The sequence below is a fragment of the Geotrypetes seraphini genome, chromosome 14 (genome assembly GCF_902459505.1).
Source record: "Geotrypetes seraphini chromosome 14, aGeoSer1.1, whole genome shotgun sequence".
Classification (NCBI taxonomy): Eukaryota; Metazoa; Chordata; class Amphibia; order Gymnophiona; family Dermophiidae; genus Geotrypetes; species Geotrypetes seraphini.
The window spans coordinates 518,034-546,018 of record NC_047097.1 but is presented as its reverse complement, the minus strand read 5'-3'; the positions used below and the strand labels follow the sequence as shown (position 1 = coordinate 546,018).

The 27,985-nt window shown below is 45.6% G+C and overlaps 1 protein-coding gene across 1 annotated transcript in view; it reads left to right on the top strand.

Moving 5' to 3' along the window:
• Window positions 1-1,292: 1,292 nt before the first annotated feature.
• The window catches only part of ERCC1 (ERCC excision repair 1, endonuclease non-catalytic subunit), a 72,409-nt gene continuing 45,716 nt past the window's right edge, over window positions 1,293-27,985 (top strand). Inside the window, exons 1-2 of the mRNA XM_033919496.1 lie at window positions 1,293-1,332; window positions 15,509-15,632. Coding sequence (XP_033775387.1) covers window positions 15,549-15,632 — 84 coding nt within the window. The 5' untranslated portion in view covers window positions 1,293-1,332; window positions 15,509-15,548. The remainder of the gene's footprint in view (window positions 1,333-15,508; window positions 15,633-27,985) is intronic.

The following is a 27,985-nucleotide window of genomic DNA, read 5'->3' as shown; positions in this document are numbered from 1 at the left end:
GTTGTTTTATCTTTTCTAGAAGCAGCTCAGATAGTAAGTCCAGGTGAGAATGATATTTTGTAAGCTACTTAGGTGTCCTTATGATAGAACTAAAGAAACCAACCAGCAAAAACTGACTTCTCTTTATGGGCTTTCATTGTGTGCTATTGTTTATAATAGTTATTTTATTTCTGATATCTCTTACTCTTCATTCCACAGGGCTGACAAAAATGACTGAGAAGACTGATAAAGACCATGCTGGTAGAAATTTTGCTGGTAGAAATATGGATATGTAAGTAAAATGGATGTGTTCATACATCTGAGAGGGTTTACTCATAGAGCTAAAGTTAATTCTTTGTAGAATCAAATTACAGGCAAGTTAAAATCAGGTGAGGAATGGTTCTGTGTACTAACTCATTGATAAAAATAGGTCGGGTGTGTTGGGGGGGGGGAAACACTGCCATTCAGTGGACATCCAATCAGTGTACATGGTTCAGGTGGAAAACTCCTAATGAGTGCCTAATGGCTGCCATTTTTAATAAGGAGTCTAAAGGTATGTTAGCAGCTCTGTTACTTCTAGGTGTGTGTTCTGCCTCAACTTCAGTGTTTAATTTTGGAGACATAGGTCTTTGTTAACAGTTTCTCTCTATTCTTCATTTCAGGTTAACTCTGCTCATCACCTATGTGTTTGCCAGAGAGAGACCAGATGAGCAGCTCAGCACAACAGCTTGCACCTAGCCAAACAGTTATAGGTGAGAATGATATATGGTAACCTTTATTTGCTTACTCTACTATTCTTCACTTGAGTCACTCTTCTGATGAGTGAAATAAATGTTTCACACTTCTATTGTTCTCTTCACACAGGTATCCTTGATGACTTTCAGGAACAATAGTAAATTGATAATGTTGGCCTCATAGAACACCATGGCACGCATTCCTGCTGTTATATGCATACAAACTTTGTTTTCAGTTAGTCTATTCCCTCACATGAGTTCTAAACAGTAGCAGTGGAGGATTACAGGTGATATTAACCCACACCATCAGCGAGTTAAGGCTATTGCTTTAACAACTATACCACGGTGACATCTAAGCAGCTCAACATAAATGAGGTTAACACATTGCTTCAGGGAAGGGAGGACAGATATGGACCTTGGGGGTTGAACCCCCTGTTTGTGAACCTTGTGTAAACCAGCTTCTCCTCTTTTCTGTTTTCAGGTGTCTTAGACAGGCAACTGCAGTATTGTCAGATGGAGTTTTGTATTACTGAGAGCAGTGCAGCTGTGAGCATCTTTGTGGTTTCCACACCTGCTTAACCAAAATAGTGCAGCTCAAGAACCAGGAGGATAGATTGAGGTATCTGGCCTTTACTTCCATCACCTTCCGTGAAAGAAAGAAAAACCCACATGTCTCATTTGGATTCTCCTGGTGTGGAGCCAACTCTTACTAGCAGTAACCCTATTCCTTAACAACAAATCTACCACAGTGACTTATATTCTCTTCCTTATGTAGCCATTTACTTTGGAACAGGGACTGGCTTACTTTGCACATCATAGCTGAGATGTCGTCATCTACCTACAGTTGCATATACCCTTGCATTCACTTGCTTTTTTCCTAGATTCTGCAATGATTTGACATCAGAGTGGCTAGCAGGTAATAGAATGAATGACAGACCCCAATAAAGATTGTCAAACTTTCTATATGTCACCTTGTTGTTATATTGAAAAGGGCCCATTCAGCAGTCCCTCCTGAACCCTTATCTACCTTGGACTCTGTCCACTAAACTGATGATGCTACAAGGTTAAAACCACACAGGCATGTTTAAACTATAAACAATTTTTTTATTAAAATATAAAACTTTTAAAAACATAAACTTCTTTTTATAAAACTATTTACATATATAACATATAACGCAGGGAAAGAGGGTGGGTGCCCCCCAAGAGCAGCTTGAGCTACCTCAGGCGAGGGGGGGCGGAAGAGGTGCAGTCATTGAGAGGGTGTATGGCTGCTGGCACCATGCCCTCTTTCGGCTACCAGCCGCAAGAGGGCATGTTCTATCCTCTCCACACACCCTCTCAATACCTGCACCTCCTCCAAGATGGCAGAGTAGGCCTCCATCTCCCTGCCCGCCCCCTCCTGAGGCTGGTCGGGCTGCTCCTGGGGGGGAACAGAAAGGAAAGGGGGTGGGATGGGATCAGGAACAGGAAGGGCAGGAGAGTGATGGGAAGGGCTATGGGTGGGGGAAGGGGAAGGTCCAACAGGGGATGGTGGTGGGGGTCTTGGAGGTAGTGGTGGGGCAGGCGGTGGGGGTCCAGGGGGCAGTGGTGGGGCAGGCGGTGGAGGTCCAGGGGGCAATGGTGGGGCAGGCGGTGTGGGTGGTCGTGAGGGCTCCCAGGGAGAATAATCCCCCTCCTCCTCTTCTTCCTCCCCTTCTTCCCTCTCCTCCGCCGAGGACCAGGGTGGGGCTCCCTCCATCACCTGCAGTGCCTCCTGAGGGGGTGCCTGCGCTGCTGCTTGACAAGAGGGAAACAGGATCCAGTCAGATATGTCCACAACACTTTTGAACATTACATTCTTTACTACGTTATTTTCTTCAAATGCTAATAACAGGATGCAAAGCACCTACTCCACTGTAAACATCAAAATGTAGCATAAGTAAGTGAGGCAAGTAGAACACCATAAAGCCATTGTGATATGATATCACAATAGCAGCTTTACTGCAGATTTTATGATTAAGAATGGTTTACAGCTACTCAAGCATTTTCATCTATTTATTCTGGTAGGCTGATCACAAAGAAACACACGCTGGACTCATTACTCACCGGCTTCAGCACGCAATTCCTCCCTCACCCCCTCAAGGAAGGCCTGCTCCTGGCGCCTCAGCAGCCGACCCCGTTTCCTGAGATCCTCAACCTGGATAATAGAGAGAGAGAGAGAAAGAACGGAGAGGGAGGGATATGATGAGTGCCATCTAGCACTGTGGCATAACATGTTTACTTAAGTATTGACCTCTATAAGCACATAAAAATGGAGTACGCTGCCCTCCAAGAGCCCCTATCCGCTTTGCTGCCTGCCTCCACCCCCTTCTGCCACATGTTTTACATGAATTTATTCACGTACTCCAGCATTTTCCCCTTTCTGTGCTGGAGGCATTGCTATCTCTCTACTGTACCTGGGACAGTGGGGGGGGGGGGGGGGGGTTTGAGGTGACATGGCCAGGATCACAAGGAGGAGTGTGGGATTGAACTCACAACCCCAGGGTGTTGAGGCTGTAGCCTATCAGCACTGCCCCACATTACAGCATGTCCTGGTGAGCTTACAATCATGCAGCAGGGGCAATAAAATAGTTTGGTCAGAAGGAGCAGCGTGGCTTGAAACCCCTGACGTCAGGGTACTGACGCTGTCACTTTAAACGTCATGCCACTATCTCCCTAGACCAGCAGATTGATACAGGAAAGTTGAAGGTATTTGAAATGACATAGCAGCACTTTAATATATTTGTTTTCCTTTGGCAAAGTTGATTTCAAGATGTTTCTATTACAAATGCAAAGCTTGTGACCCAAAAATTAGTTGTGTGCATGTTGTGAATGGAATAGATGCCTTCTAGGAGCTGAATTTGTCATTTGAAATCCTACTACTGCTCCTTTGGGATGTGCTTTAATTTCAGTATTCAATGTAAAAGATTTATTATGCACAATTATAGTTTTTAAAAGGAATCAAGATTTACCCACAATAACATGACCAATTTGATTGAGACAGGTTTCCATCATCATTACTTTTTACATGATTATTTGTGAGGGCCTGACTTGGAATACTTACTTCCCTGGGACATGAGGCTCTTCTGTTATACCGCCGGGTCAGGCGGGTCCAGGAGTTCCTGAACTGCAGGTATGACCTGCGATGGCCAGGCACTACAAAGTAGTGATGCTCGTTTGGTAAGAAGAGCCTGGCCAGCAGCCTGGAGTCCTCTGTGGAGAAATTTGGCTGTCTCCTGGCTGCCATTTTAGAGGAAATAACTGCGTATGAAGAACGGGCGATTCTATGATGTCATAACGCAAAAAAACGCGATGACGTTTTTGTGCCGCTTGGGCGTGCTTGTGGCGGCCGATCCGCGCTACATCAACACTGTTGATTACATCCTAAACCACGCCGATATCGCTGTTATACAAAAAAGTATAGCAGAACGCTTAGAAGCTTACCATGTAAACCTAATGAAACTTCACCTCCCCCAAACACAATGACAAGTTATAAATTAAATAAATGAAGATTGGGAAGTGAGGTTCACATAGTTTAGCTTAGCTATGCATGTTTGGGTGGGTGGAAAAAAAAAATAATATTATGTCTTTAGTAACCTTAGTCAGGACTTGAATCCCTGACCTTTGGAAGATACATGCAGTGCTTTTAAGCACTGAGCTATGTTGGGGATTTGGGAATGGGAGTCTCCAGAAATGGTTTTACGTACAAGCTTTGACAAGGGGTAATCATTGCAAGTATCTACAGGTGTATTTGATCTGAGAACACCCAATGAACGTCCAAAACGATTTCAAAATTCTAACGGCTTCTATGACGTCAGACGCTACTTTATGGTTAGGGTTAGGGCTAGAGTTAAGTAGCTCAGTGAGTAAAACGCGCTGTACCAATCATCCATAGGTTGTGAGTTCAACTCCCGGCTTGTCTTTTACTTGATTATAACATGAGGGGTTTATGCTGCAGGAGTGTGTTGTTGGGGTGTTGCAGGTGTGTCTAGGATGACAGAGAACAGTCACTTGCATTTTCAACAACGCATTTGAATTTCTTAAGACGAAACCTTAGTGAGCCGGGGGAGGGAGGTCACCGCAGCCTCGCGCCTCAGATGAAAAGGTTCATTTTTTAGGGACCGTGTAAGCTGATCTGGGACAGTCTTCAGCGACTCGGAGCCCTCCTCCCGGCTGGGCAGAAGGAGGAGGCTTTGGCGGTGGTGGTTTTGGTGGTGAGTGAGGGCGGGAGGGGGGAGTCGCCTGGCTGCTGCATCTGCACTCCTGCTGGCCACAGACCTACTGATCACAGAGCAGAGATCACAGAAGCACGCAGGTATGTGCGCATGCGCGGCTAGGGTTTTATTATATAGGATATACACCTATCGCATCTCATTTTCATCACAAACACATTAGCGAGACTATACACAATACATTACAAAGTTGAGCTTGGGTTTGATGAAATAAACAGCATAATTTTGACTCTGTATTACATTTATTGAACCATACTTAAGAATATGGGTGTTGCATCCGTGACAACGGTGCTTTACACCATTGAGCTACCAGTCTTTTGCCTCAACTGACTGTGATATGATAGCTAAGTAGAGTATACTTTAGCACATCACTAAGGTATGCTATGACAGGGGAACCAGAGACACAGGTGTAGGTCAGTGAGTAAAAGCACTATATCGATCATCTGTAGGTTGTGAGTTCAACTCCCGGCTTGTCTTTTACTTGTGGCATATCTACCTTCCAGGTGCACCTTGATGATGTCACAATGAGATCAGCATTGTGCTGCTTGCTACTTCCTTTTCCTGTGAACTAGAAGCCACATTCAAGTCTAATCTGTGTTTTGATTCTGTTTCTAAGTTGGGCCAGTGTAAGTTATGGGATTTACCTTTGTTCTGAAGAATGAGCTGATTGTTGCAATGTTTTAAGACCAGGAGAGTGTTCTTTTGAGCAAGATATCACTTCTAAACTATCCTCTCTGAAATAATGTCTCTGGGAAATCGAGAGAAAGCTTATTGGATGACTTAGGGTGCCTTTCCTGCCAGTCTTTGTGGAACTTAAACGAAGTTTATATGGTGTTCAAAGTCCTATCCTTTCCACTTCTAATAGGAGGTTAGTATGACATTTTTGTACAGCTTTCTGTGTAGCATACATCTACCGGTTCCCACCTTCCATACTGATAATGTAAGTTCAACACCCACTCGGTACGTTTCATCTTCTAGTTCTCCTTTGAAACATAACATATTTTTTTCCTTGTATTAATGGTAAACTGTACAATTCTGATATCCTAGAGGAAAAAGATACAACACAGCAGTGTTCTCTGTCTGCCATTCCCTACCTCACTGATATTGCTAGATCAACTAATATATAGTTTACAAAATGGTATACTGTGTTTTGGTTATCTTTTTCATCATCCTATACTTACAATGCTGAATGAGTGATAATAAAGAGTATAAAAAAAGTATAATCTTAAGAAAAAAAAAAAAAAAATCGTACCCACGTCTATCACGGGTCCATTGGAGACGTCTTAATGACGTTTCAGAAATCTGCGTCTATATTGCGCGAATAGGTTGTAGGGACGTCTACCGCACGCCTAAGTACCGTTTGATTGGCACTTGCGTTTACCGGACGTCTAAAGCACGCCTAAGTTAGACATACTAATAGAGAATTTACCCCTGAGTGCTGGCACTGTTTTTTCATCCCAGGACAAGCAGACAGCCTATTTTCATATGTAGGTGACGTCATCCACGGAGCCTGGATGCGGACAGCCTCACAAGCAGACTTGCTAGAAACTCAGAAGTTTTGAGTCTGCCGCACCGCGCCTGCGCGAGTGCCTTCCCGCCCAGCATAGGGCGTGTCTCCTAATTTCTTAGTTTTCTATGGAGCCGAGAAGTCTGTCTTTGATGCTCTGTGCTGAATTTTGTTCGCTTCGTGCCTTCTCTTCACTGCGGTTTGTGTTAATTTCTTTTTGCCAAATCGCTGTGCCTTTTCTTTTCTGTTCGTTTAAAAAAAAAAAAAGTTTAATTTTTTCATCGGATGACTGGCAGCGGGCTTCGACCTCGCAGTGGCTATCTTTCCTTCTATGTCCCAGCCAGCATAGCCAGTGCCAGCGTGCGATTTCCTTCACGTACCCACACCGCTGGTGTCTTCGTTGTCCTGGACCTAATCATAGTCCGAAGTTGTGTGCGCGCTGTGCTACCCTTCAACCTCAAGCCCTGAAAAGTCGTCGGATTCAAGTGGAAAAGCTCTTCAGAATGGACTCTTCAGCTACACCCTCGACCTTGATTTTTGACTCGGTCAAGTCTTCAACGAGGGGTCCTCCTGTTTCCACAACTCCGACCTCGAGTCTCATCAGACCTTCCTCATTTGGATTGTCTTTGGCCTCGAGTACACCTGCCTTATCATCCCCTGAGCTTCCCTCAGGTCAGATACCTAAGCAGAAGGTTCCTTTGGTAGTCCTTAAGATATCCAAGCATCAATCCTCCAAGTCAAAGCATGCTTCTCGTGCTACCTCAGATCCTTTAACCTCAGCAAGTGGTCCAGTTTCAGACTCGGATCCACAATTGCAGGCTACTATCCAGACCATTTTAGAGCGGGAATTTGTTCAGTTACTGAGCAAATACAGTCCTGCCTCAACTCTGCTTCCTGCAGTCCAGCCTGGGCAATCAGCAGTCTCACGTGAGGTTGAATCCCTGCCTTTGCCTCGAGCTGAGTCTACACACTCTATGCAAGGAGTCAAGTCTTTGTGAGTGGCTCGACAGGAATCCTCACACTCTGTACAAGGAGTTGAGTCCTTGGGGTGTTTCGAGATTCCTCGATACAAACCACTTAATCTATGGGGTTTCAATCTACAGCTTCAAGCCCTATTCATTCACCAGCCGTAGTGCCCGTTTCCAGACATAGGGTGAAGTCTCCGATCTTATCCGAGACCTACTTCCAGGCAGCATTCTCGTCGTCGATTGAGGCCCTCATCGAGGCATCCATCAAGGCACAGGTCTTCTTCCAGAGAGAAGCCTCCTTCTCCAGGCCTCCGTCCAGACTTTCCAGCTCTTCGAGACCTCCAACTCCTCGATCAAGGTCACCACTTCCAGACCACGAGGACTCAACTGCTTCCAATGGCTCCTCCAAGTCTGTCTATTCCTTGGGTTACCAATACTCCAGAGAGGCATCGCCTTCGTTCTCGAGCCCTTCTTGAGGCCATGCTCTGGCGGATCAATTGTCCTTTTCCTCCTTCCTCCATCAAATGGCTGGATCTTAAATTAGTCTCTGCTTCTAAATATTCTAAAGAGTATTTGGAGAAAACGCATCTGCCTCGACCTCCTGCAGAGTTGCTCAAGCTTTCTCTTAACAGGCTTCTGTCTCAAATTTTCAAACAAAATCTGGAGACTCCTTATGCTATCCCTGCTGTTCCAAGCAAATTGGAATCGAGGTATAGAACTCTACATTGCAAGGGGTTTGGGAATTCCCAACTATCTCACCAATCCCTCCTTGTTGAATACTCATTGAAGAGAACCCATCCTTCCAGGGTCTATGCCACAGTACCTCCTGGAAGAGAGGGTAAGACCATGGACAAGTTTGGCCGTCGCCTTTATCAGAATTCGATGATGGCTTCCAGAGTCCTCAACTATAATTTCATCTTCACTACTTATTTTAAGTTCCTGATTGTTGATCCAGGTTTTTTGTAAAACCTGGAAGGATATCATATTTAGAGTTTCAACAAGTTATTGCTACCTTGGCGCAACTCAGGTTACATCTTCTCCAGTCATCTTATGATGCCTTTAAACTTTCTTCCAGGGTCACTGCATTCTCAGTAGCGATGCGCCGCCTGGCCTGGCTTCGCACCATTGATATGGACCCCAATCTTCAGGATCGTCTGGCTAATATTCCATGTGAGGGCAATGACCTCTTTGATGAATCCATAGAGGCTGCCACCAAGAAGTTGTCTGAGCATGAAAAATCTTTTGCTTCAATTGTCAGACCAAAACCTAAACCAGCTCCTGCAAAACCTTCTCGACCTCTTCCATCCTACCAGAGACATTATCCTTCAAGGGCGGCTCCTTACAATCGAGCGCCTCCCAAGAAACAACAGCAGCAGAAACAACATAAACCTCAGCCTTCTGCTGCTCATGCATCTTAAAGAGTCTCAAATATAAAAAAACCCAAGAAGAGGAGAGCAGAAAGGACTACAGGGTGAAACTGAAAGAAGCCAAGAGAGAGATACGTTTGGCGAAGGCACAGGCGGAAGAACAAATGGCTAAAAATGTAAAAAAGGGAGATAAAAATTTTTTCAGATATATTAGTGAAAGGAGGAAGATAAAAAATGGAATTGCTAGGCTAAAAGATGCTGGGAACAAATATGTGGAGAGTGATGAGGAGAAAGCAAATGTGCTAAACAAATACTTCTGTTCTGTGTTCACAGAAGAAAATCCTGGAAAAGGACCGAGATTGTCTGGCAAAGTTACACGAGAAAATGGAGTAGATTCTGCGCCGTTCACGGAGGAGGATGTTTATGAGCAACTTGAAAAACTGAAGGTGGACAAAGCGATGGGACCAGACGGGATCCATCCCAGGATACTAAGGGAGCTCAGAGAGGTTCTGGCGAGTCCTATTAAAGATTTGTTCAACAAATCTCTGGAGACGGGAGTGATTCCTGGGGATTGGAGGAGAGCGGATGTGGTCCCTATTCATAAAAGTGGTCACAGGGATGAAGCAGGAAACTACAGGCCAGTGAGCCTCACTTCAGTGTTGGAAAAATAATGGAAGTGTTGCTGAAAGAAAGGATAGTGTACTTCCTTGAATCTAATGGGTTACAGGATCCGAGGCAACATGGCTTTACAAAAGGTAAATCGTGCCAAACGAACCTGATTGAATTTTTTGATTGGGTGACCAGAGAGCTGGATCGAGGACATATGCTAGATGTAATTTACTTGGATTTCAGCAAAGCCTTTGATACAGTTCCTCATAGGAGGCTGTTGAACAAACTTGAAGGGCTGAAGTTAGGACCCAAAGTGGTGAACTGGGTCAGAAACTGGCTGTCGGACAGACGCCAGAGGATGGTGGTTAATGGAAGTCGCTCGAAGGAAGGAAGGTGACTAGTGGAGTCCCTCAGGGTTCGGTGCTGGGGCCAATCCTGTTCAATATGTATGTGAGTGACATTGCTGAAGGGTTAGAAGGAAAAGTGTGCCTTTTTGCAGATGATACCAAGATTTGTAACAGAGTAGACATCGAAGAGGGAGTGGAAAATATGAAAAAGGATCTGCAAAAGTTAGAGGAATGGTCTAATGCCTGGCAACTAAAATTCAATGCAAAGAAATGCAGAGTAATGCATTTGGGGATTAATAATAGGAAGGAACCGTATATGCTGGGAGGAGAGAAGCTGATATGCACGGACGGGGAGAGGGACCTTGGGGTGATAGTGTCCGAAGATCTAAAGGGGAAAAAAACAGTGTGACAAGGCAGTGGCTGCTGCCAGAAGGATGCTGGGCTGTATAAAGAGAGGCGTAATCAGTAGAAGGAAGAAGGTGTTGATGCCCCTGTACAGGTCATTGGTGAGGCCCCACTTGGAATATTGTGTTCAGTTTTGGAGACCGTATCTGGCGAAAGACGTAAGAAGACTTGAGGTGGTCCAGAGGAGGGCGACAAAAATGATAGGAGGCTTGCGCCAGAAGACGTATGAGGAGAGACTGGAAGCCCTGAATATGTATACCCTAGAGGAAAGGAGAGACAGGGGAGATATGATTCAGACGTTCAAATACTTGAAGGGTATTAACGTAGAACAAAATCTTTTCCAGAGAAAGGAAAATGGTAAAACCAGAGGACATAATTTGAGATTGAGGGTTGGTAGATTCAGGGGCAATGTTAGGAAATTCTACTTTACGGAGAGGGTAGTGGATGCCTGGAATGCGCTCCTGAGAGAGGTGGTGGAGAGTAAAACTGTGACTGAGTTCAAAGAAGCGTGGGATGAACACAGAAGATTTAGAATCAGAAAATAATATTAAATATTGAACTAGGCCAGTTACTGGGCAGACTTGCACGGTCTGTGTCAGTGTATGGCCGTTTGGTGAAGGATGGGCAAAAGAGGGCTTCAATGGCTGGGAGGGTGTAGATGGGCTGGAGTAAGTCTTAACAGAGATTTTGGCAGTTGGAATCCAAGCACAGTACCGGGTAAAGCTTTGGATTCTTGCCCAGAAATAGCTAAGAAGAAAAATTTTTAAAAATAAAATAAATTAAAAATTTTTTTTAAATTGAATCAGGTTGGGCAGACTGGATGGACCATTCGGGTCTTTATCTGCCGTCATCTACTATGTTACTAGAGCATAACATCCATCATTCTGCCTCTGTCCTCCGTTCCTCCTATAGAAGGTCGTCTCCATCATTTTTACCATCGATGGGAGACCATTACATCCGATCTCTGGGTGCTCTCAATAATCAGGGAAGGATGCTCTCTTCATTTCACTCAGATTCCACCAGAGCTTCCTCCAAGAGAGTATCCTTCCAATCCTTCCCAGACCGCACTTCTTCTTCTTCAAGAAGCTCAAGCTCTGCTTCATCTCCATGCCATTGAGGAAGTTCCTCTGGAACAGCAGAGCAGGGGTTTTACTCCTGTTACTTCCTAGTTCCGAAGAAGATGGGCGATCTGTGGCCCATACTGGATCTCAGGGCTCTCAACAAATTTTTAGTCAAAGAAAAATTTTGCATGCTATCCCTGGCATCCCTCTATTCCCTTCTAGATCAGAATGATTGGTTATGTTCTCTAGATCTCAAGGAGGCTTACACTCACATTTCCATTCATCCGGCCTCCTGTCACTGCATTTTCAATACAGAGTGCTACCCTTCGGCCTGGCATCATCTCCCAGAGTCTTCATCAAGTACCAAGTGGTGGTAGCAGAAGCTCTAAGGAACCATGGTTCTCAGGTGTTTCCCTGCCTAGATGACTTGCTCATCAAGAATTCAACATCTCAGGGGGTTATTGTAGCGACCCAGCGGACTACGTGGTTCCTACAAAGCTTGGGATTTGAAATCAACTTTCCCAAATCCCACCTTCAGCACTCTCAGAATCTACAGTTCATCGAAGCTGTTCTGGACACTATCCAACTCAGAGCATTCCTTCCTCAACAACGTCTGGATGATCTTCTTCAGCTCTGTCACAAAATGTCTTCCTGCTCTTCATTCTCAGTGAGACACATGATGGTACTACTAGGTCACATGGCCTCGACATTTCACGTGATTCCTTTTGCCAGACTTCACCTCAGAATTCCTGAGTGGACCCTGGCATCTCAGTGGGCGCAGGCTTCCGACCCACTCTCTTGACACATTACAGACACTCCTTTGTTGAGACAGTCTCTCCGCTGGTGGATGCTCTCTTCCAATCTCTCCAGAGGTTTACTGTTTCAGAAGCCACCTCATCAGAAGGTCCTCACGACAGATTCCTTGACCTACGCTTGGGGGGTTCACCTCAACGTTCTCCATACTCAAGGCCACTGGTCCAGCATGGATCGTCAGTGTCATATCAATCTGTTGGAACTCAGAGCAATCTTCAATGCTCTCAAAGCTTTTCAACATCTTCTTCACGACCAGGTAGTCCTCTTTCGGAAGGACAATCAAGTCGCCATGTATTATGTCAAGAAGCAGGGAGGAACAGGATATCTTTTTTTTTGCTAAGAAGCTCTGAAGGTTTGGGATTGGGCAGTCCTTCACAACACCTTCCTGAAAGCTGTCTACATTCAAGGGGAGAAAAACTGTTTGGCAGACATATTGAGTCGTCTTCTGCAACCTCACAAATGGACACTCAATTCCTCGCCTCTTCATCACATTTTTTCTCAGTGGGGAACTCCTCAGATAGATCTCTTTACATCTCCCCAGAACCACAAGCTGCCTCAGTTCTGCTCCAGGATATACACTCCTCATCGCCTCAAGGCAGATGATTTTCTATTGGAATGGACGAATCTATTCCTCTATGCGTTCCCTCCATTCCCTCTCATCCTCAAGACTCTTGTCAAGGTGAAGAACGATCATGCCACCATGATTCTGATAGCTCCTCGGTGGCTGAGACAACCTTGGTATTACCTTCTACTTCAACTCAGCAGCAGGGAGCCATACCTTCTACCAGTTTTTCCGTCTCTGCTTACACAGAGTCAAGGGTCTCTACTTCATCCCAACCTGCAGTCTCTACACCTGATAGCTTGGTACCTTTCAACATAACTCCTCTTCAGTTTTCTCAACCTGTATGAGACATTTTAGAAGCTTCTAGAAAACCTGCCACCAGACAATGCTACCACCAAAAATGGACTAGATTTTCTAAGTGGTGCATCTCTCATGATAAGGAGCCTCAACATTCCTCCTTATCGTCTGTTATGGACTATCTTTTGCACTTATCCACCTCTGGCCTCAAGTCTACATTGATCCGAGTCCATCTCAGTGCAATTGCTGCTTTCCATCAGCCTATTGATGGGAAACCCCTCTCTGCTCATCCGGTGGTTTGCAAATTTATGAAAGGACTTTTCAATGTCAAACCTCCCCTCAAACCTTGATTGGGGCTTGATTGGGTTGAAAGGAATTGCAAGGCTGAAGGAGGCAGGAGGAACAGCAGGGTTGTTACAAGCTGGAAAAGCTGTTACGTGCTGTTATATAATTGCTGAGGATTGGTACAAATGCTTAAGAATGCTGTAGGGATATAACAAATGCTTAAGGGGTTTAGGGGTTACACCTGGGCCCCCCCTCCCTCCATTGCTAGTGGGTCTGACTGGGTCTCGTTTTTTTTCTTCTTTCCCTTCTCTGTTTAAAAAAAAAAGGGAGACCACAGTTGCTACATTCTGCCCTGTTAGTGCTGCACAATCAGCTCTAACTGGCTTCAACCAGCCCTAACAACAAGCTTGTGAGTATGTATGTGTTTTTTACTGTTGTTTGAACTTCAGGTTCTGTTTGGGAGTCTTAGTACTGTGGGATCGGTCAACGTACATTTAAGGAATTGATATTTTATTGAAGCTAAGTTTTATGACTAGAAATCCGTTGAGGGAGCCGGGACTTTCCCGCCCTTTGCACAAACGCGCTTGGTTTCCTTGTTGGTTACAGCGCGGCAGTAGCGGTGCGATGTCATGCTCGCACTTGTTCTCGTTGGGTTTCAGTGCAGCAGTAGTAGTCCTGCTTATTTCGAGGCTCTCTTTTGTCGGTGTTTGCCGTGGCCATGTGCAGCTGATTGTGCAGGTGCCGGTTTATAGCAGCGCGCATGAGATGCGACATGTTTTTCCGGCGCTGTGGGAAGCACCGCCCCGTTCTTCCAGCACAAGTGTCAAACCTTAAAAAAGGAAGTCATATTGAACATAGGAAAATAATCCTATATAATAAAACCCTAGAGCGCGCATGCACTCTTGAAATTTCGTGATCCCTGCCGTTGTGATTTCTGATCCATGGCCGTATTCCATTTTAGATCACTCTAGCCACTCCCCTCCTCCCGCCTTCACTCACCAACCGCTGGAGGAAGCGCAGGCAAGCTTGGTCCCGATTGGTGCTGGCGGCGGCTGCCGGGAGGAGGGCTTTGTGGAGCGCCACCACACGCCAACACCTCACAGTCTCCTGAGCCGCGTCCTCGCCACCCCGATTGCCGGCGTTCAGTCTTCACGCTTCCGCGACGCAGGGTAAGGGTAAGGGAGCCGAATCAGCGGGGGTTGGGCTGGGAGGGAAGAGAAGCGGTCTGCCTCGGGTTTTTCAAGGCCTGGCTTCTTCGGGCAGCAGCAGCGTTTACAATTCGCTGCTGTTGCCGGCTTCAGGCTTTCCTCTCTGGCGGATCCTGCCTACTTTCTGTTTCATGAAGACGACCCGACAGAGAGGAAGACCTGAAGCTGGCAACAGCAATGAATTGTGAATGCTGCTGCTGCTGCCCGATGAAGTTCAAGGAGGAAAGGGAGCAGAGGGGGAGAGAATAGCTTGGAGGGAAGAAGAGATGGCAGGGCATGGAGGGAAGGAGGAATGTATGCCAGACCAAGGGAAAAGGAAGGGGGAAAGGAAGGAGGAGATGCCATATGGAACAGAGAGAGAGAGAGGGCGGACACTGGATGGAAAGAGAAGAGAGGGCAGTGAATGGAAGGGGCAAGACAGAGGGTGAACAGTAGATAGAAGGGTTAGAGAGAGGGAGACAGACATTGAATGGAAGTCTGAGGGACAGGGGGAGCAGACGTTGGAAGGAAGTGGGGAAGAGAAAGAAAAAAGGGCACATGCAGGATTGAGGGAAGAGGATAGAGTTAGAAATAAAGATAGACAGACAGGGGGCCAGGGAGAGACAGACAGAATGACAGACAGACAGCATCCAAGGAGAGAGAGACAAATAAAAAAAAACCCATACAGACATGTACTCTAGCACCCGTTAATGTAACGGGCTTAAACACTAATTAACTAATAAAAATAGTACACATTTAATTTTCCCCCCACTAAATTGCCTCACCCCACCCAGCTACTTTTTCATGCCACCCAGCTAGAAAAAATTTCTGGGGAGAACATTGAAGTGGGTCTAGCTCAAAGAGTATTGCACTTAGGAATCTAAAATCTTAGGAAAATTCTCTTAGTACCCTGACATGGAATGACTCTAATGTCTTTATATTTTGCTCAGTACTGGAAGAAATCCATTTTTGTTTCTGTTTATCTAATATTTCATTGCATATACAGTCTCACTTCCTGGAGTTTCCAGTGTAGTGTTTGTCTGCATATTTCAATATCTAATTTGTGATCCCTTGTTCTGAATTAGGTGGAGAATAATGTTCAGGATTGTAAGCTACCCTCCTTCTTGTCTTTTTCAGTCTGCAATGCCAGTCTGATTTGGAGTTTGTTGTTTCCAAAATGAATGAGCCAGTGGATCCAGCAGAGGCTCCTGAAAAGAAGAAAAGATTTTGCATTCCATTACAGGACACAAGTGCTACACCGGTAACTAGCAGGACTATTTCACATACCATACACAGTGTTCTCCCCAGGTCCTTTTAGCCGGGCGCACCGCCCAGCTAATTTAGATGACCACCTGGCGAATCCTTCTGCTGCCGCCGATGCTCCTTCCTGGGCTTACTCTGCCGAAAATTTTGTTTGATGCCTGCCTTTTTTTTTTTTTTTTTTTGCCAGCATGCTTTTACTTGCTTCGGGCCTTCCTCATTGCCGGGTCCTGCCTACTTTGTTTCCGCGAAGGCAGGACCCGGCAGCAAGGAAGTTCCCGAAGCAAGTAAAAGTTGCAAGTTGTAAGCTTCCCTCTTGGGCTCTATCGTGTGCATGCTGGCTTACCTTCTCTTGCCTCCCCCCCCCAACGGGTGCAACTTATCAGAGGGAAGAGAAGGAAAGCCGGCACGCACACGATAGAGCCCCGGAGGGAAGCTTACACCTTGCTGCTTTTACTTGCTTCGGGCCTTCCTCGCTGCCGGGTCCTGCCTTCGCGGAAACAAAGTAGGCAGGACCCGGCAACGAGGAAGGCCCGAAGCAAGTAAAAGCAGCAAATTGTAAACTTCCCTCCATTGCTGATCTATGAAAGATAGGTCAGCGATGGAGGGAAGCTTACAACTTCCCTAGTGACTCTACCGACGGGTTTGTGAGTTGGAAGGGATGGGAAGAGAAATGCTGCTGCTGCACCGAATAGGGGAGGGGAGGGGGAAGAGAAATATTCTGCTGCTGCACCCATTTTGGGGGGAAGGGAAGAGAAATGTTGCTGCTGCACCCAATTTTTTGGGGGGGAGGGGGAAGAGAAAAGCTGGTGTACCCAATGGGGGGAAGAGAAAAGCTGCTGCTGCACCCAATTGGGGAGGGGGGAGGGGAAGAGAAGTGCTGCTGCTGCACCCAATTGGGGAGGGGAAAGGGGAGGAGAAATGCTGCAGCAGCACCCAATTGGGGAGGGGGATGAGAAGTGCTGCTGCAGCAGCACCCAATTGGGGAGAGAGAAGGGAGAAGGAAGACCAGGGAAGGGAGAGGAGAGGCAAGAGACACCAAGACTATAGGAGGGAGGGAAAGGAAAGGAGCTATCAGACCATGGAGGGGGGGAGGGGTGTGAGCGCATATGAGGGGAGGGGGAGGAGGGAGTTGCCAGGGCATGGGGAGAAAGAAGGGAAGGAAATAGAGATGCCAGACCACGGGGTGGAGTGGGAAGGAAGGAAGGAAAGGAGAAGAGAGAGATGCCAGAGCATAGGGGAGGGGGTGAAGCTGAAATGAATCATGAACAAAGGAGAGAAAGGGCACAGGATATACAATTTATTGAAGGGACATAGAAAGAGGGAAGATGCCATATGGAACAGAGAAAGGGCAAACACTGGATGGAAAGGGCAGAGAGGGTGGACAGTGGATGCAAGGGGCAGAGAGAGAGTGGACAGTAGATGGAAGGGGTAGAGAGAGGGCAGAGGCTGGGTGGAAGGGACAAAGAGAGGACAGATGTTGCATGGAAGGAAGCAAGGACAATCGCTGAATAGAAAGAAGAGAGTGAAGAGAAGATGATTAAAGCAGAAATGACAAAAGGTAGAAAAAAAAATTTTTTTGTTGCTTTACGTAGAATCAAGTAGTATTGTAACTGTATTAATTAAAGTTTATAAATAGGAAATTGAAATAAGGCAGTTTTTTTGGGACTAAACCCCTTTCCTCAGGTCAGGACAGGATACCATAACAGCAGGGGTGCCCAAATGGTCGATCGCAAAGGCAATGTGAGTCGATTGCGTTGCCTTTGCAATCTTTTTCTTCCTGCCTCCCGGAGCCAGGCCAGGCGCGTACAAGTGCCAGACTCACAAGACTTCACCTCTGACGTCAATTCTGACATTGCAGAGGTAGTTCTGGGCCAGCCAATGGCTGCCTAATTATTCCCTTCTAGCATTGGATGCTTCTTAAATTTAGTAAAAATATTCTGGCACAAGTGTCAAACCTTAAAAAAGGAAGTCATATTGAGCATTGGAAAATAATAATAATTAACTAATAAAAATAGTACACATTTAGGGCTTCTTTTACTAAGTTGCAAAAATGGTTTTAGCGTGTGCTTAGCGCGCGCAGAATTACCACATGCACTAGATGCTAATGCCAGCATTAAGCTGGTGTTAGTTTTCCTGCATAGCATGAGAGTTTGCACGTGCTAAAAAAGTTGGTGCACCTTAGTAAAAGAGGGGGTTAATTTTCTCCACCACCAAATTTCCCCATCCCGCCCCACCCGGCTACTTTTTCATGCTACCCGGTTGGAAAAAATTTCTGGGGAGAACACTGCATACAGCTTTTCTGTCTTTTAATAGTCAAGGACATGTCTTGCCCTTGCATTTGAGTTTAGGATTCTAGAACTGTAACGAGCACCTCACAAGACAAGTGCATACATCTGGGACTGCTGGACTGTTATGCAGTCAGTGGGACTTCCTAGGGTTTCTCCAGCAGTGGGATGGGGGGATCTGTGGATATGCTCTTGTGGTATTGAATAATGACAACAGCACAAAAGATTGTGGGATTCCAAACGAAATAGTTCCTATTTACTGCAGCCCTTCATGTTTGAACACACTGGATGATCTTTATTCCATGTATCCTTTTACTTCCACAAACATTTGATTCCCAGCAGAGCTCGGAGCCCTTTATGCTCCCTCTCTGAGAATCCCTTTAAGATTCCTCCTGATCTCCCTCGTGGTTTGTTTTAGGAATTTGTTCTTTGATGAACCCAGACACTCCCTTTTGAAAGCATGAATGCATCTTAAAGAGTCTAGGAACCTCTGAAATATCTGCTTTAATTTTCAGCTTAAAATCTCCGAGACCACCAATGGGGGGTATATTTGAAGCACTACTAGTACTACTTATCATTTATATAGCGCTGAAAGGCGAATGCAGTGCTGTACTTTTTGACATTTGTAGATAGTCTCTGCTCGGAAGAACATACAATCTAACTTGGACAGACAAGACATGACAAAGAGGGTAGGGAGTGCAGAACCCAAGGTGAGAGGAGTTAGGCGTCGAAAGCACACTTCACTTCTACTCCTAAGTCATATGGAAAGGAACTGTTGAGCCCCTTACATAACATAATATTTCTTGTACAGTCCAACTTTATTCCCGGACCAGTGGGTTTTATGCATCTCTGACCGCAAGGCACTGTAGAAAGTTCAAATGATTTTCTTGGGATTCCTGTTTGGTGACGGCTCTGCACGGGGCAGGAGCACAGGAAGATTGCTCCTGCCCTGCTTCACCGCTACACCACCAGGTAAGGTTCTGGGGACACAGGAGGAGGCGGGGGTGGGTCAGAGCTGGCCAAAAAGTTATTCGCGGTTTTTCACACTTCGCAGTCCTGCTCTGCACCTAACCCCTGCAGATACAGAGGGAGAAGTGTAATTGTAAGTATCTAATCTCTAGGACACAAATCCCTTGAAATAAGTCTTTAAAGTAATGGTAAGAGGATTGTGAAAAATTGCAAGGGAACCTCGTGAGAATAGAAGACTGGGTGTCAAAATCAAGTTTTCAAGTTTTATTAGGATTTTATATACCGCCTATCAAGGTTATCTAAGCAGTTTTTACAATCAGATGACGTTTAATGTGAGCAAGTTCAAAGTGATGCATGTGGTAAAGAGGAACCCGAACTATAGCTATGTGATGCTGGGTTCTGTGTTAGGAGTCAGTGCCCAGGAAAAGGATCTAGGTGTCATTGTTGAGGATAAGTTAAAACTCTCAGCTCAATGTGCGGCGGCTGCTAAGAAAGCAAATAGAATACTAAGGAATTATCAGGAAAGGAATGGAAAACAAAGATGAAAATGTTATAATGCCCTTGTGTCGCTCTATGGTACGGCCGCACCTCAAATACTGTGTGCAGATCCAAATCATTTTTATTCAAAGACACTTTTATCACTTGACTTTGAACGTTCCAGCCGACGTTGACAAAACTTTTTCCAAGAAGCGATTCCCACCCTGTTTTGATTTCCCATCTCCCTTAATTTTTAAATTATCTCGATGTAATTATGTTTCCCTTTCCCCCTTTTCCTCCTGGTTTCGTGTTAGTCTCATTTAATTTATCTATTAAGAACATAAGAAGCGCCATCTCCGGATCAGACCTTCGGTCCATCAAGTCCGGTGATCCGCACACGCGGAGGCCCTGCCAGGTGTACACCTGGCGTAATTTTTAGTCACCCATATCCTTCTATGCCTCTCGTAAGGAGATGTGCATCTAGTTTGCTTTTGAATCCTAGGACAGTCGATTCTGCAATAACCTCCTCTGGGAGAGCATTCCAAGTGTCAACCACTCTCTGTGTGAAGCAGAACTTCCTGATATTTGTCCTGAACTTGTCCCTTGTCCTTAGCTTCATTCCATACCCTCTTGATCCCAGTCTCTTAAGTCGATCCTCGTATTCCAGTTTCTCCATACCATTTACTAGTTTTGTTGCTCGTCTCTGCAACCTCTCCAGCAGTTTTATATCTTTCTTTAGGTTGAGAGACCACTGTTGGATGCAGTATTCCAAGTGGGGTCTGACCATTGTTCTATAAAGCGGCATTATGGCCCTCTCCAATCTACTTGTGATTCTATTCTTTATCATGCCCAACATCCTATTTGCTTTATTTGCCGCCACTGCACATTGTGCCGACGGTTTCAGGGTCCTATCTATCAGTACACCCAGGTCCTTTTCTTGTTCGCTCTTACCCAGAGCTACACCTGACATTCTGTACTCGTATTCCTTATTTTTTCTGCCTAAATGCATTACTTTGCATTTCTCCACATTAAACTTCATCTGCCATTTCTCCGCCCATTTCTCTAAATGACACAAGTCGCTCTGGAGTTCCTCGCTATCCTTCTGCGATCTGATCGCCCGGTATAGCTTGGTGTCGTCTGCAAACTTGATGATCTCACTGGATGTTTCTTCTTCTAGGTCATTAAATAAGATCAGCCCAAGCACCAAGCCCTGGGGTACACCACTAGTCGCTTTCCCACAATTGGAGAACTTCCCATTTATGCCCACACTCTGTTTTCTGTTCTCCAGCCATTTGCCTATCCATCTTTGTATATCCCCCTCTATTCCATGGCTTTGTAGTTTCCTGAGAAGTCTTACGTGTGGAACTTTGTCGAAAGCTTTCTGGAAGTCTAAGTATATTATGTCCACCGGTTCTCCACTATCAATTTGTTCGTTCACGGTCTCAAAAAATTGAAGTAAATTTGTTAAACATGATTTCCCTTTCCTGAAGCCATGTTGACTGGCTTTCATCAGGTCGTGTGCATCTAAGTGCCGGACTATGCTATCTTTAATCAGTGCTTCAACCATCTTTCCAAGGACAGACGTAAGGCTCACAGGTCTGTAGTTGCCCGGTTCTCCTCTCGATCCATTTTTGAAAATTGGCTTGATTTTTGCTATCTTCCAGTCGTCTGGTATCTGCCCAGTTGTTTTTTGTTTTGTTTTTTATTCTTTATTCATTTTTTTATGTTACAACAAGTGTAGCAATTAAACTCATATGAACTTAAAGATACACACTTGATTAACTCTCATATAAGCATAAAGTTTAACATTTCATTACAAATTAATATTCTATAATATTTTAAATATTATGTAAGAAATCTAAAATTTATATCATTCTAATTGAATATAATAATCCCCCACCACTCCGTCCCTATTCAATAATACATAAAATCATCCTTACTGTGAAAACTATTCAAATACTTTGCCCAGTTTTAATTGTTAGGTTGGCAAGTTTTTGCAATAGTTCTCCGATTTCAACCTTCAATTCTTTTAGGACTCTCGGGTGAATTCCATCCGGTCCAGGGGATTTGTCACTTTTAAGTTTGTTGATCTGGTAGTATATCTGGTCCAAGTCCACTTCTACTGTGGTGAGGCTGTCTTCTATTACTCCTTTAAACACTTCCACTGCTTCTGGTATCGTTGTTGTGTCCTCCTTTGTATAGACGGACACGAAGAAGGAATTTAGCCTGTCTGCAATCTGTTTGTCTTCCTTGATGTACCCTTTTCTTCTCTGGTTGTCCAGCGGTCCCACCGCCTCTTTTGCGGGGTTTTTCCCTTTTACGTATCTAAAGAAGGGCTTGAAGTTTTTGGCCTCTTGCGCTGTTTTCTCCTCATAGTCCTTTTTGACATCCCTCACCGCCTTGTGACATTTCATCTGATCATCTTTATGTTTGTTCCAAGCTTCGGTTGTTTTTGTTCATTTCCATTTTTTAAAAGAGTCCTTCTTTTCTTTTATAGCTTCCTTCACCTGTCTGGTAAGCCATGCCGGTTCTTCTTTGCCTTTCGTTCTCCTTTCTTTGGAAATCCGCGGAATGTAGAGATTTTGTGCTTCCGTGATAGTATTTTTCAGTAGGGACCCTGCCTGATCTACCGTTTCAATTTTGTCCATCTTTTTCTTGAGCTGTTGTTTTACCATGGCTCTCATGCGTTCGTATTTACCCTTTTTAAAGTTTAAAGTTGTGCTTAAGGTTTTGGTACGTTTTCCTGTCCCGATGTCAAGTTTAAAGTTGATCATGTGATCGCTCGTCCCCAGCGGGACCGTAACTTCTACTTCTTTTGTCAGTCCCGTGAGGCCATTTAGGACCAAGTCCAAGGTGGCGTTGCCTCTTGTCAGCTCTCTTACCATTTGTTCCAGGAAGCAATCCTCTAGTGCCTCCAGGAACTTGGCCTTCTTGCCGCAGTTGGAGGTTCCTAGCTTCCAGTCTATCCCTGGGAAATTGAAGTCTCCTAAGATTATTATATTGCCTGTCTTGCATTCTTGCTTGAATTCCTCTATCATTTCTGAGTCTGCTTCCTCCGTCTATCCTGGGGGGCGATAGTAAAGGCCAATTTTTGTGTCTGCGCCATTGCTACTTGGAATCTTGATCCAGAGTGACTCCAGCTTCTCTTTCCTATCCGTCGTAACCACTTCAACAGATTCTACTACCTCCTGAACATATAGGGTAATACCTCCACCTTTCTGCCCTACTCGATCTCTTCTGTATAGTTTGTATCCCTGTAGTACTGTGTCCCATTTGTTTTTTTCATTCCACCATATTTCTGTTATGCCAATGATTTCCAGTTCATCGTGTCTTGCTATTGTCTCTAATTCACCCATTTTGTTTCCCAGACTTCTAGCATTCGTATAAATACATTTGAGTTCTCTTTGTGTTACCTTCTTGGACTTTCTATGCTTAGCTGTCTTTATTGTTTCTTTCACAGTATCCTTTTCTGCTCCTGCGTTGTCTCCCTTGTTAGCTGTGTGGTCGTCCCTTCCAGTGTCTGAGTTGTCCCTTCCTGCATTGTCTCTCTTATTTGCTGAGAGGTCGTCCCCTTCTGTGTCTGAGTAGTTGCCCGTGGTTCCTTCTTCGGGGCATCCTGTCACCCGGGCCATCAACTGGTAGTCGATTGTCGGCTTTCCCCTGTCTTTTAGTTTAAAGCCTTCTCGATGGCCTTCTTTATGTTGCCTGCCAATACTCTTGCTCCTTCCTTGTTGAGGTGTAGTCCGTCCTTTCTGTAGTACTTGCTTTTTTCCCAGAATGCCGTTCAGTTGCGCACGAAATCAAAACCTTCCTCTTCGCACCATCGTCTCATCCAGGCGTTGATTGCTTGCAATTCCCCTTGTCTCTTTCCATCCGCTCTTGGTACCGGGAGGATCTCGAAGAAGGCCACCTTCACCTCCCTGATCTTCAGTTTTCTTCCGAGTGAGCGGAGTTGGCCCTTCATCTCTTAGTAGGGGAAATAGGGGAAAGCTGACAGTCGACCACCAGTCGATGGCACGGACGACAGGATGCCCCGATGAAGGAACCATGGGCTACTACTCATACACAGGAGGGGACAACCTCACAGCAAATAAGGAAGACAAGGCAGGAAGGGACAACTCAGACACAGGAGGGGATCACCGCACAGCAAACAAGGGAGACAACACTGGAGCGGTTAAGGATACCGTGAAAGAAACAGTAGGGACAGCAAAGAGTAGAAAGTCCAAAAAGATAATACGAAGAGAACTCAAATGTATGTATACGAATGCTAGAAGTCTAGGAAACAAAATGGGGGAACTAGAGACAATAGCAAGACATGATAAGTTGGAAAATCATTGGCATAACAGAAACATGGTGGAATGAAGAAAACAAATGGGACACAGTACTACAGGGATACAAACTATATAAAAGAGATCGAGTAGGGCAGAAAGGTGGAGGTATTGCCCTATATTTCAGGAAGGAGTAGAATCTGTTGAAGTGGCTACGACGGAAACGAAAGAGAAGCTAGAGTCCCTCTGGATCAAGATTCCTGGCCAAAACAGCACAGACACGAAAATTGGTCTTTACTATCGTCCTCCAGGACAGGCGGAGGAAACTGACTCAGAAATGATAGAGGAAATCAAACAAGAATGCAAGACGGGCAATGTAATAATATTGGGAGACTTCAATTTCCCGAGGATAGACTGGAAACTAGGAACCTCCAACTGCGGCAAGGAGGCCAAGTTCCTGGAGGCGCTAGGGGATTGCTTCCTGGAACAAATGGTAAAAGAGCTGACAAGAGGCGACGCCACCCTGGACTTGGTACTAAATGGCCTCACGGGACCACTGAAGAAGTAGAAGTTACGGTACCGCTGGGGACGAGCGATCACAATGTGATCAACTTTAAGCTTGACATCGGGAATAGAAAACGTGCCAAAACCTTAACCAAAACCTTAAACTTTAAAAAGGGCAAATACGATCGCATGAGAGCCATGGTGAAACAACGACTCAAGAAAAAGGTGGACAAACTTGAAACGATAGACCAGGCATGGTCCCTACTGAAAAATACTATCACAGAAGCACAAAATCTCCACATTCCGAGGATCTCCAAAGAAGGGAGAACAAAAGGTAAGGGAGAACCGGCATGGCTTACCAGACAGGTGAGGGAAGCCATAAAAGAAAAGAAGGACTCTTTCAAAAAATGGAAACACATGAAAACGACCGAAGCATGGAAAAAACATAAAGATGATCAGAAGAAATGTCACAAGGCGGTGAGGGATGCCAAAAAGGACTATGAGGAAAAAATAGCGCAAGAGGCCAAAAACTTCAAGCCCTTCTTTAGATACGTGAAAGGGAAAAAACCCGCAAAAGAGGCGGTGGGACCCCTGGACGACCAGGGAAGAAAAGGGTACATCAAGGAAGATAAATTCCTTCTTTGCGTCCGTCTTTACGGAGGAGGATACTGCAAAAATACCAGAAGCAGTGAAAGTGTTTAGTGGAGTAATAGAAGACAGCCTCACCACAGTTGAAGTGGAGTTGGACCAGATATACTACCAGATCGACAAACTTAAAAGTGATAAATCCCCTGTACCAGATGGAATTCACCCAAGAGTCTTAAAGGAATTGAAGGTTGAAATCGGAGAGTTATTGCAAAAACTTGCCAATCTGACAATCAGAACTGGATAGATACCAGATGACTGGAAGATAGCGAACGTCACGCCAATTTTCAAAAAAGGATCAAGAGGAGAACCGGGCAACTACAGACCTGTGAGCCTTACGTCTGTCCCTGGAAAGATGGTTGAAGCACTGATCAAGGATAGCATAGTCCGGCACTTAGATACACACGACTTGCTGAAACCCAGTCAACATGGGTTCAGGAAAGGGAAATCATGTTTAACGAATTTACTTCAATTTTTTGAGACCGTGAACAAGCAAATTGATAGTGGAATGCCGGTGGACATAATATATTTGGACTTCCAGAAAGCATTCGACAAGGTTCCACATGAAAGACTTCTCAGGAAACTACAAAGCCATGGAATAGAGGGAGATATACAAAAGTGGATAGGCAAATAGCTGGAAAATAGAAAGCAGAGAGTGGGCATAAATGGGAAGTTCTCAGACTGGGAGAAAGTGACTAGTGGTGTGCCCCAGGGCTCGGTACTTGGGCCAATCCTATTTAATATTTATATCAATGACCTGGAAGACGGAATATCCAGTGAGATCATAAGTTTGCAGACGACACAAAGCTATGCCGGGCAATCAGATCGCAGGAGGATAGCGAGGATCTCCAGAGCGACTTGTATCAGTTAGAGAAATGGGCAGAGCAATGGCAGATGAAGTTCAACGTGGAGAAATGCAAAGTAATGCATTTAGGTAGTAAGAATAAGGAACACGAGTATAGATTGTCAGGCGCAACTCTGGGTAAGAGCGAACAAGAAAAGGACCTGGGTGTACTGATAGATAGGACCCTGAAGCCATCGGCACAATGCGCGGCAGCGGCAAAGAAAGCAAACAGAATGTTAGGCATGATAAAGAAAGGAATCACGAGTAGATCGGAGAAAGTTATAATGCCGCTTTATAGAGCAATGGTCAGACCACACTTGGAATACTGTGTCCAACATTGGTCTCCCAACCTAAAGAAGGATATAAAACTGCTGGAGAGGGTGCAGAGACGAGCAACGAAGCTAATAAGAGGTATGGAGAACTTGAAATATGAGGAACGACTCAAGAAACTGGGACTGTTCTCCCTTGAGAAGAGGAGGCTGCGAGGGGACATGATCGAGACGTTCAAAATACTGAAAGGCATCGATAAAATAGAGCAGGAAAATAAATTATTTACATTGTCCAACGTGACACGGACAAGAGGACATGGTTTGAAGCTAAGGGGGGACAAGTCCAGGACAAATGTCAGGAAGTTCTGCTTCACGCAGCGAGTGTTAGACGCCTGGAATGCTCTCCCAAAGGAGGTTATTAAGGAATCCACTGTGCTAGGATTCAAAGGCAAATTAGATGCACTTCTCCTTACGAGAGGCATAGAGGGATATGGGTGACTAAAACTACATCAGGTGTATACCTGACTGGGCCTCCGCATGTGCGGATCGCCGGACTCGATGGACCGTGGGTCTGATCCGGAGATGGCAGTTCTTATGTTCTTCCCTGTCATACTTTTGCCTGCTCACGTCGTTGGTTCCCACGTGGATAAGCACAACAGTGTCCTCTCCCCCTGCGCTGTCTATGATCCTGGAGATCCTGTTGGCCACATCCTTCACTCTTGCTCCAGAAGACGATTCTGTCCTCTCTTCCTCCTGTGGGGTGGCTGTCCATGTGACGTATAATGGAGTCACTTACGATGATCCCCCATCTTCTTTATTTTGGGGTTCCTTGGGGGTCGTAAGTCCACGTCCATGGTGTTGGGCCAATCGTCTTCCTCCTGCAATACATTTGAAATTGACTTTGGCTCTTTGGGTGGGGGGACGTCATCCTGCGTTCCCCCTCTTCCTCCTGTCATATGGTCGTCCCCTACCTCAGGTTCTCTCCTCTCATCCAGGCCTTCTTCCTGAGTTGCTTGGTTACAGCTTTCCAGCCCTGGGATCTCCATGTGTTGCTGATGAGCTTCCTCAATGAATCTTTCTAGTTCCTTGACCTCCTCGTTTGGACTGAACTCCACCAGAAACGTCTCTTGTTCTCGGATTCTATCTTCAAAGATGAGGAGTTCTTTTAGTTCCGTCACTGTCTCCTCTAGTAGTCGTACTTGCCGCTTCAAGAAATCCACCTCCATGCACCGACTGCAAATGTATGCCCGGATCCCCGAAGGGAGGTAGTCATACATATTGCAGCCGGTACAGAAGACAGGGAAGCTCATCTTCTGACTTCCTTGGGCTTCCATTTCTTGCTTCCCTTCTGAGTTGTCCAAGTGATTTGTTGTGAGCCTTCTGTCTCTGTTGACTGGTTGTTTTCTGACTTCCTGTCTGCTGTTTTCCTGTTTGTAGAGAGTCTGTGTTGCTGTGTTGGGACCTTTGTGTGCTTGTGTCTCTTCTAGGTGTGCGGTACTGCGCCTGCCTCCCCCTTACCTTCTGACTTCTTGTCTGTTGTCTTCCTGCTTGTAGAGAGTGTGTTGGTGTTGCTGTGTTGGGACCTTTGTGTGCTTGTGTCTCATGTAGGTGTGTAGTACTGCGCCTGTCTCCCCCTTTTCTTCTGTGCCTGCCGCTTCCTTGCCTTGCTGCTTTTCTTGTGTGTGCTGTTTTCGCTCTACCTTACCTTAATTAGTGTGGGTTCTTCCCTTTGTGTCTGTCTCTTCCTTACCTTCTGTGCTTGCCGCTTGCTGCTTCTTTACCCTTCTGTCCTCCTCCGGTGTTCTTGGTAGTAGCGACTTGTCCCTTTCAAAGGCCCTTTGCAAAGACGCTCTCGCTAAGGCGAGGCCTTTTCCGCGCGCCGAACAGCTGCACGCCGTTGGCTCCTCCCCTTTTTAAGGGGGAGTCTGCTCTGATGCGATGGGAATGGGCGGAGCATACTCTCGCCACTTCCCCGAGTCTTGTGCTCCCTCCTACCTCCTTCGTCTGCTCTTTCCGCTAGTTCTCCGGCTTTCCCTGGCTCTCCCTGGCTACACGAGCACGCTGCCTCTTCCTGCACTCGGCACCAGTAC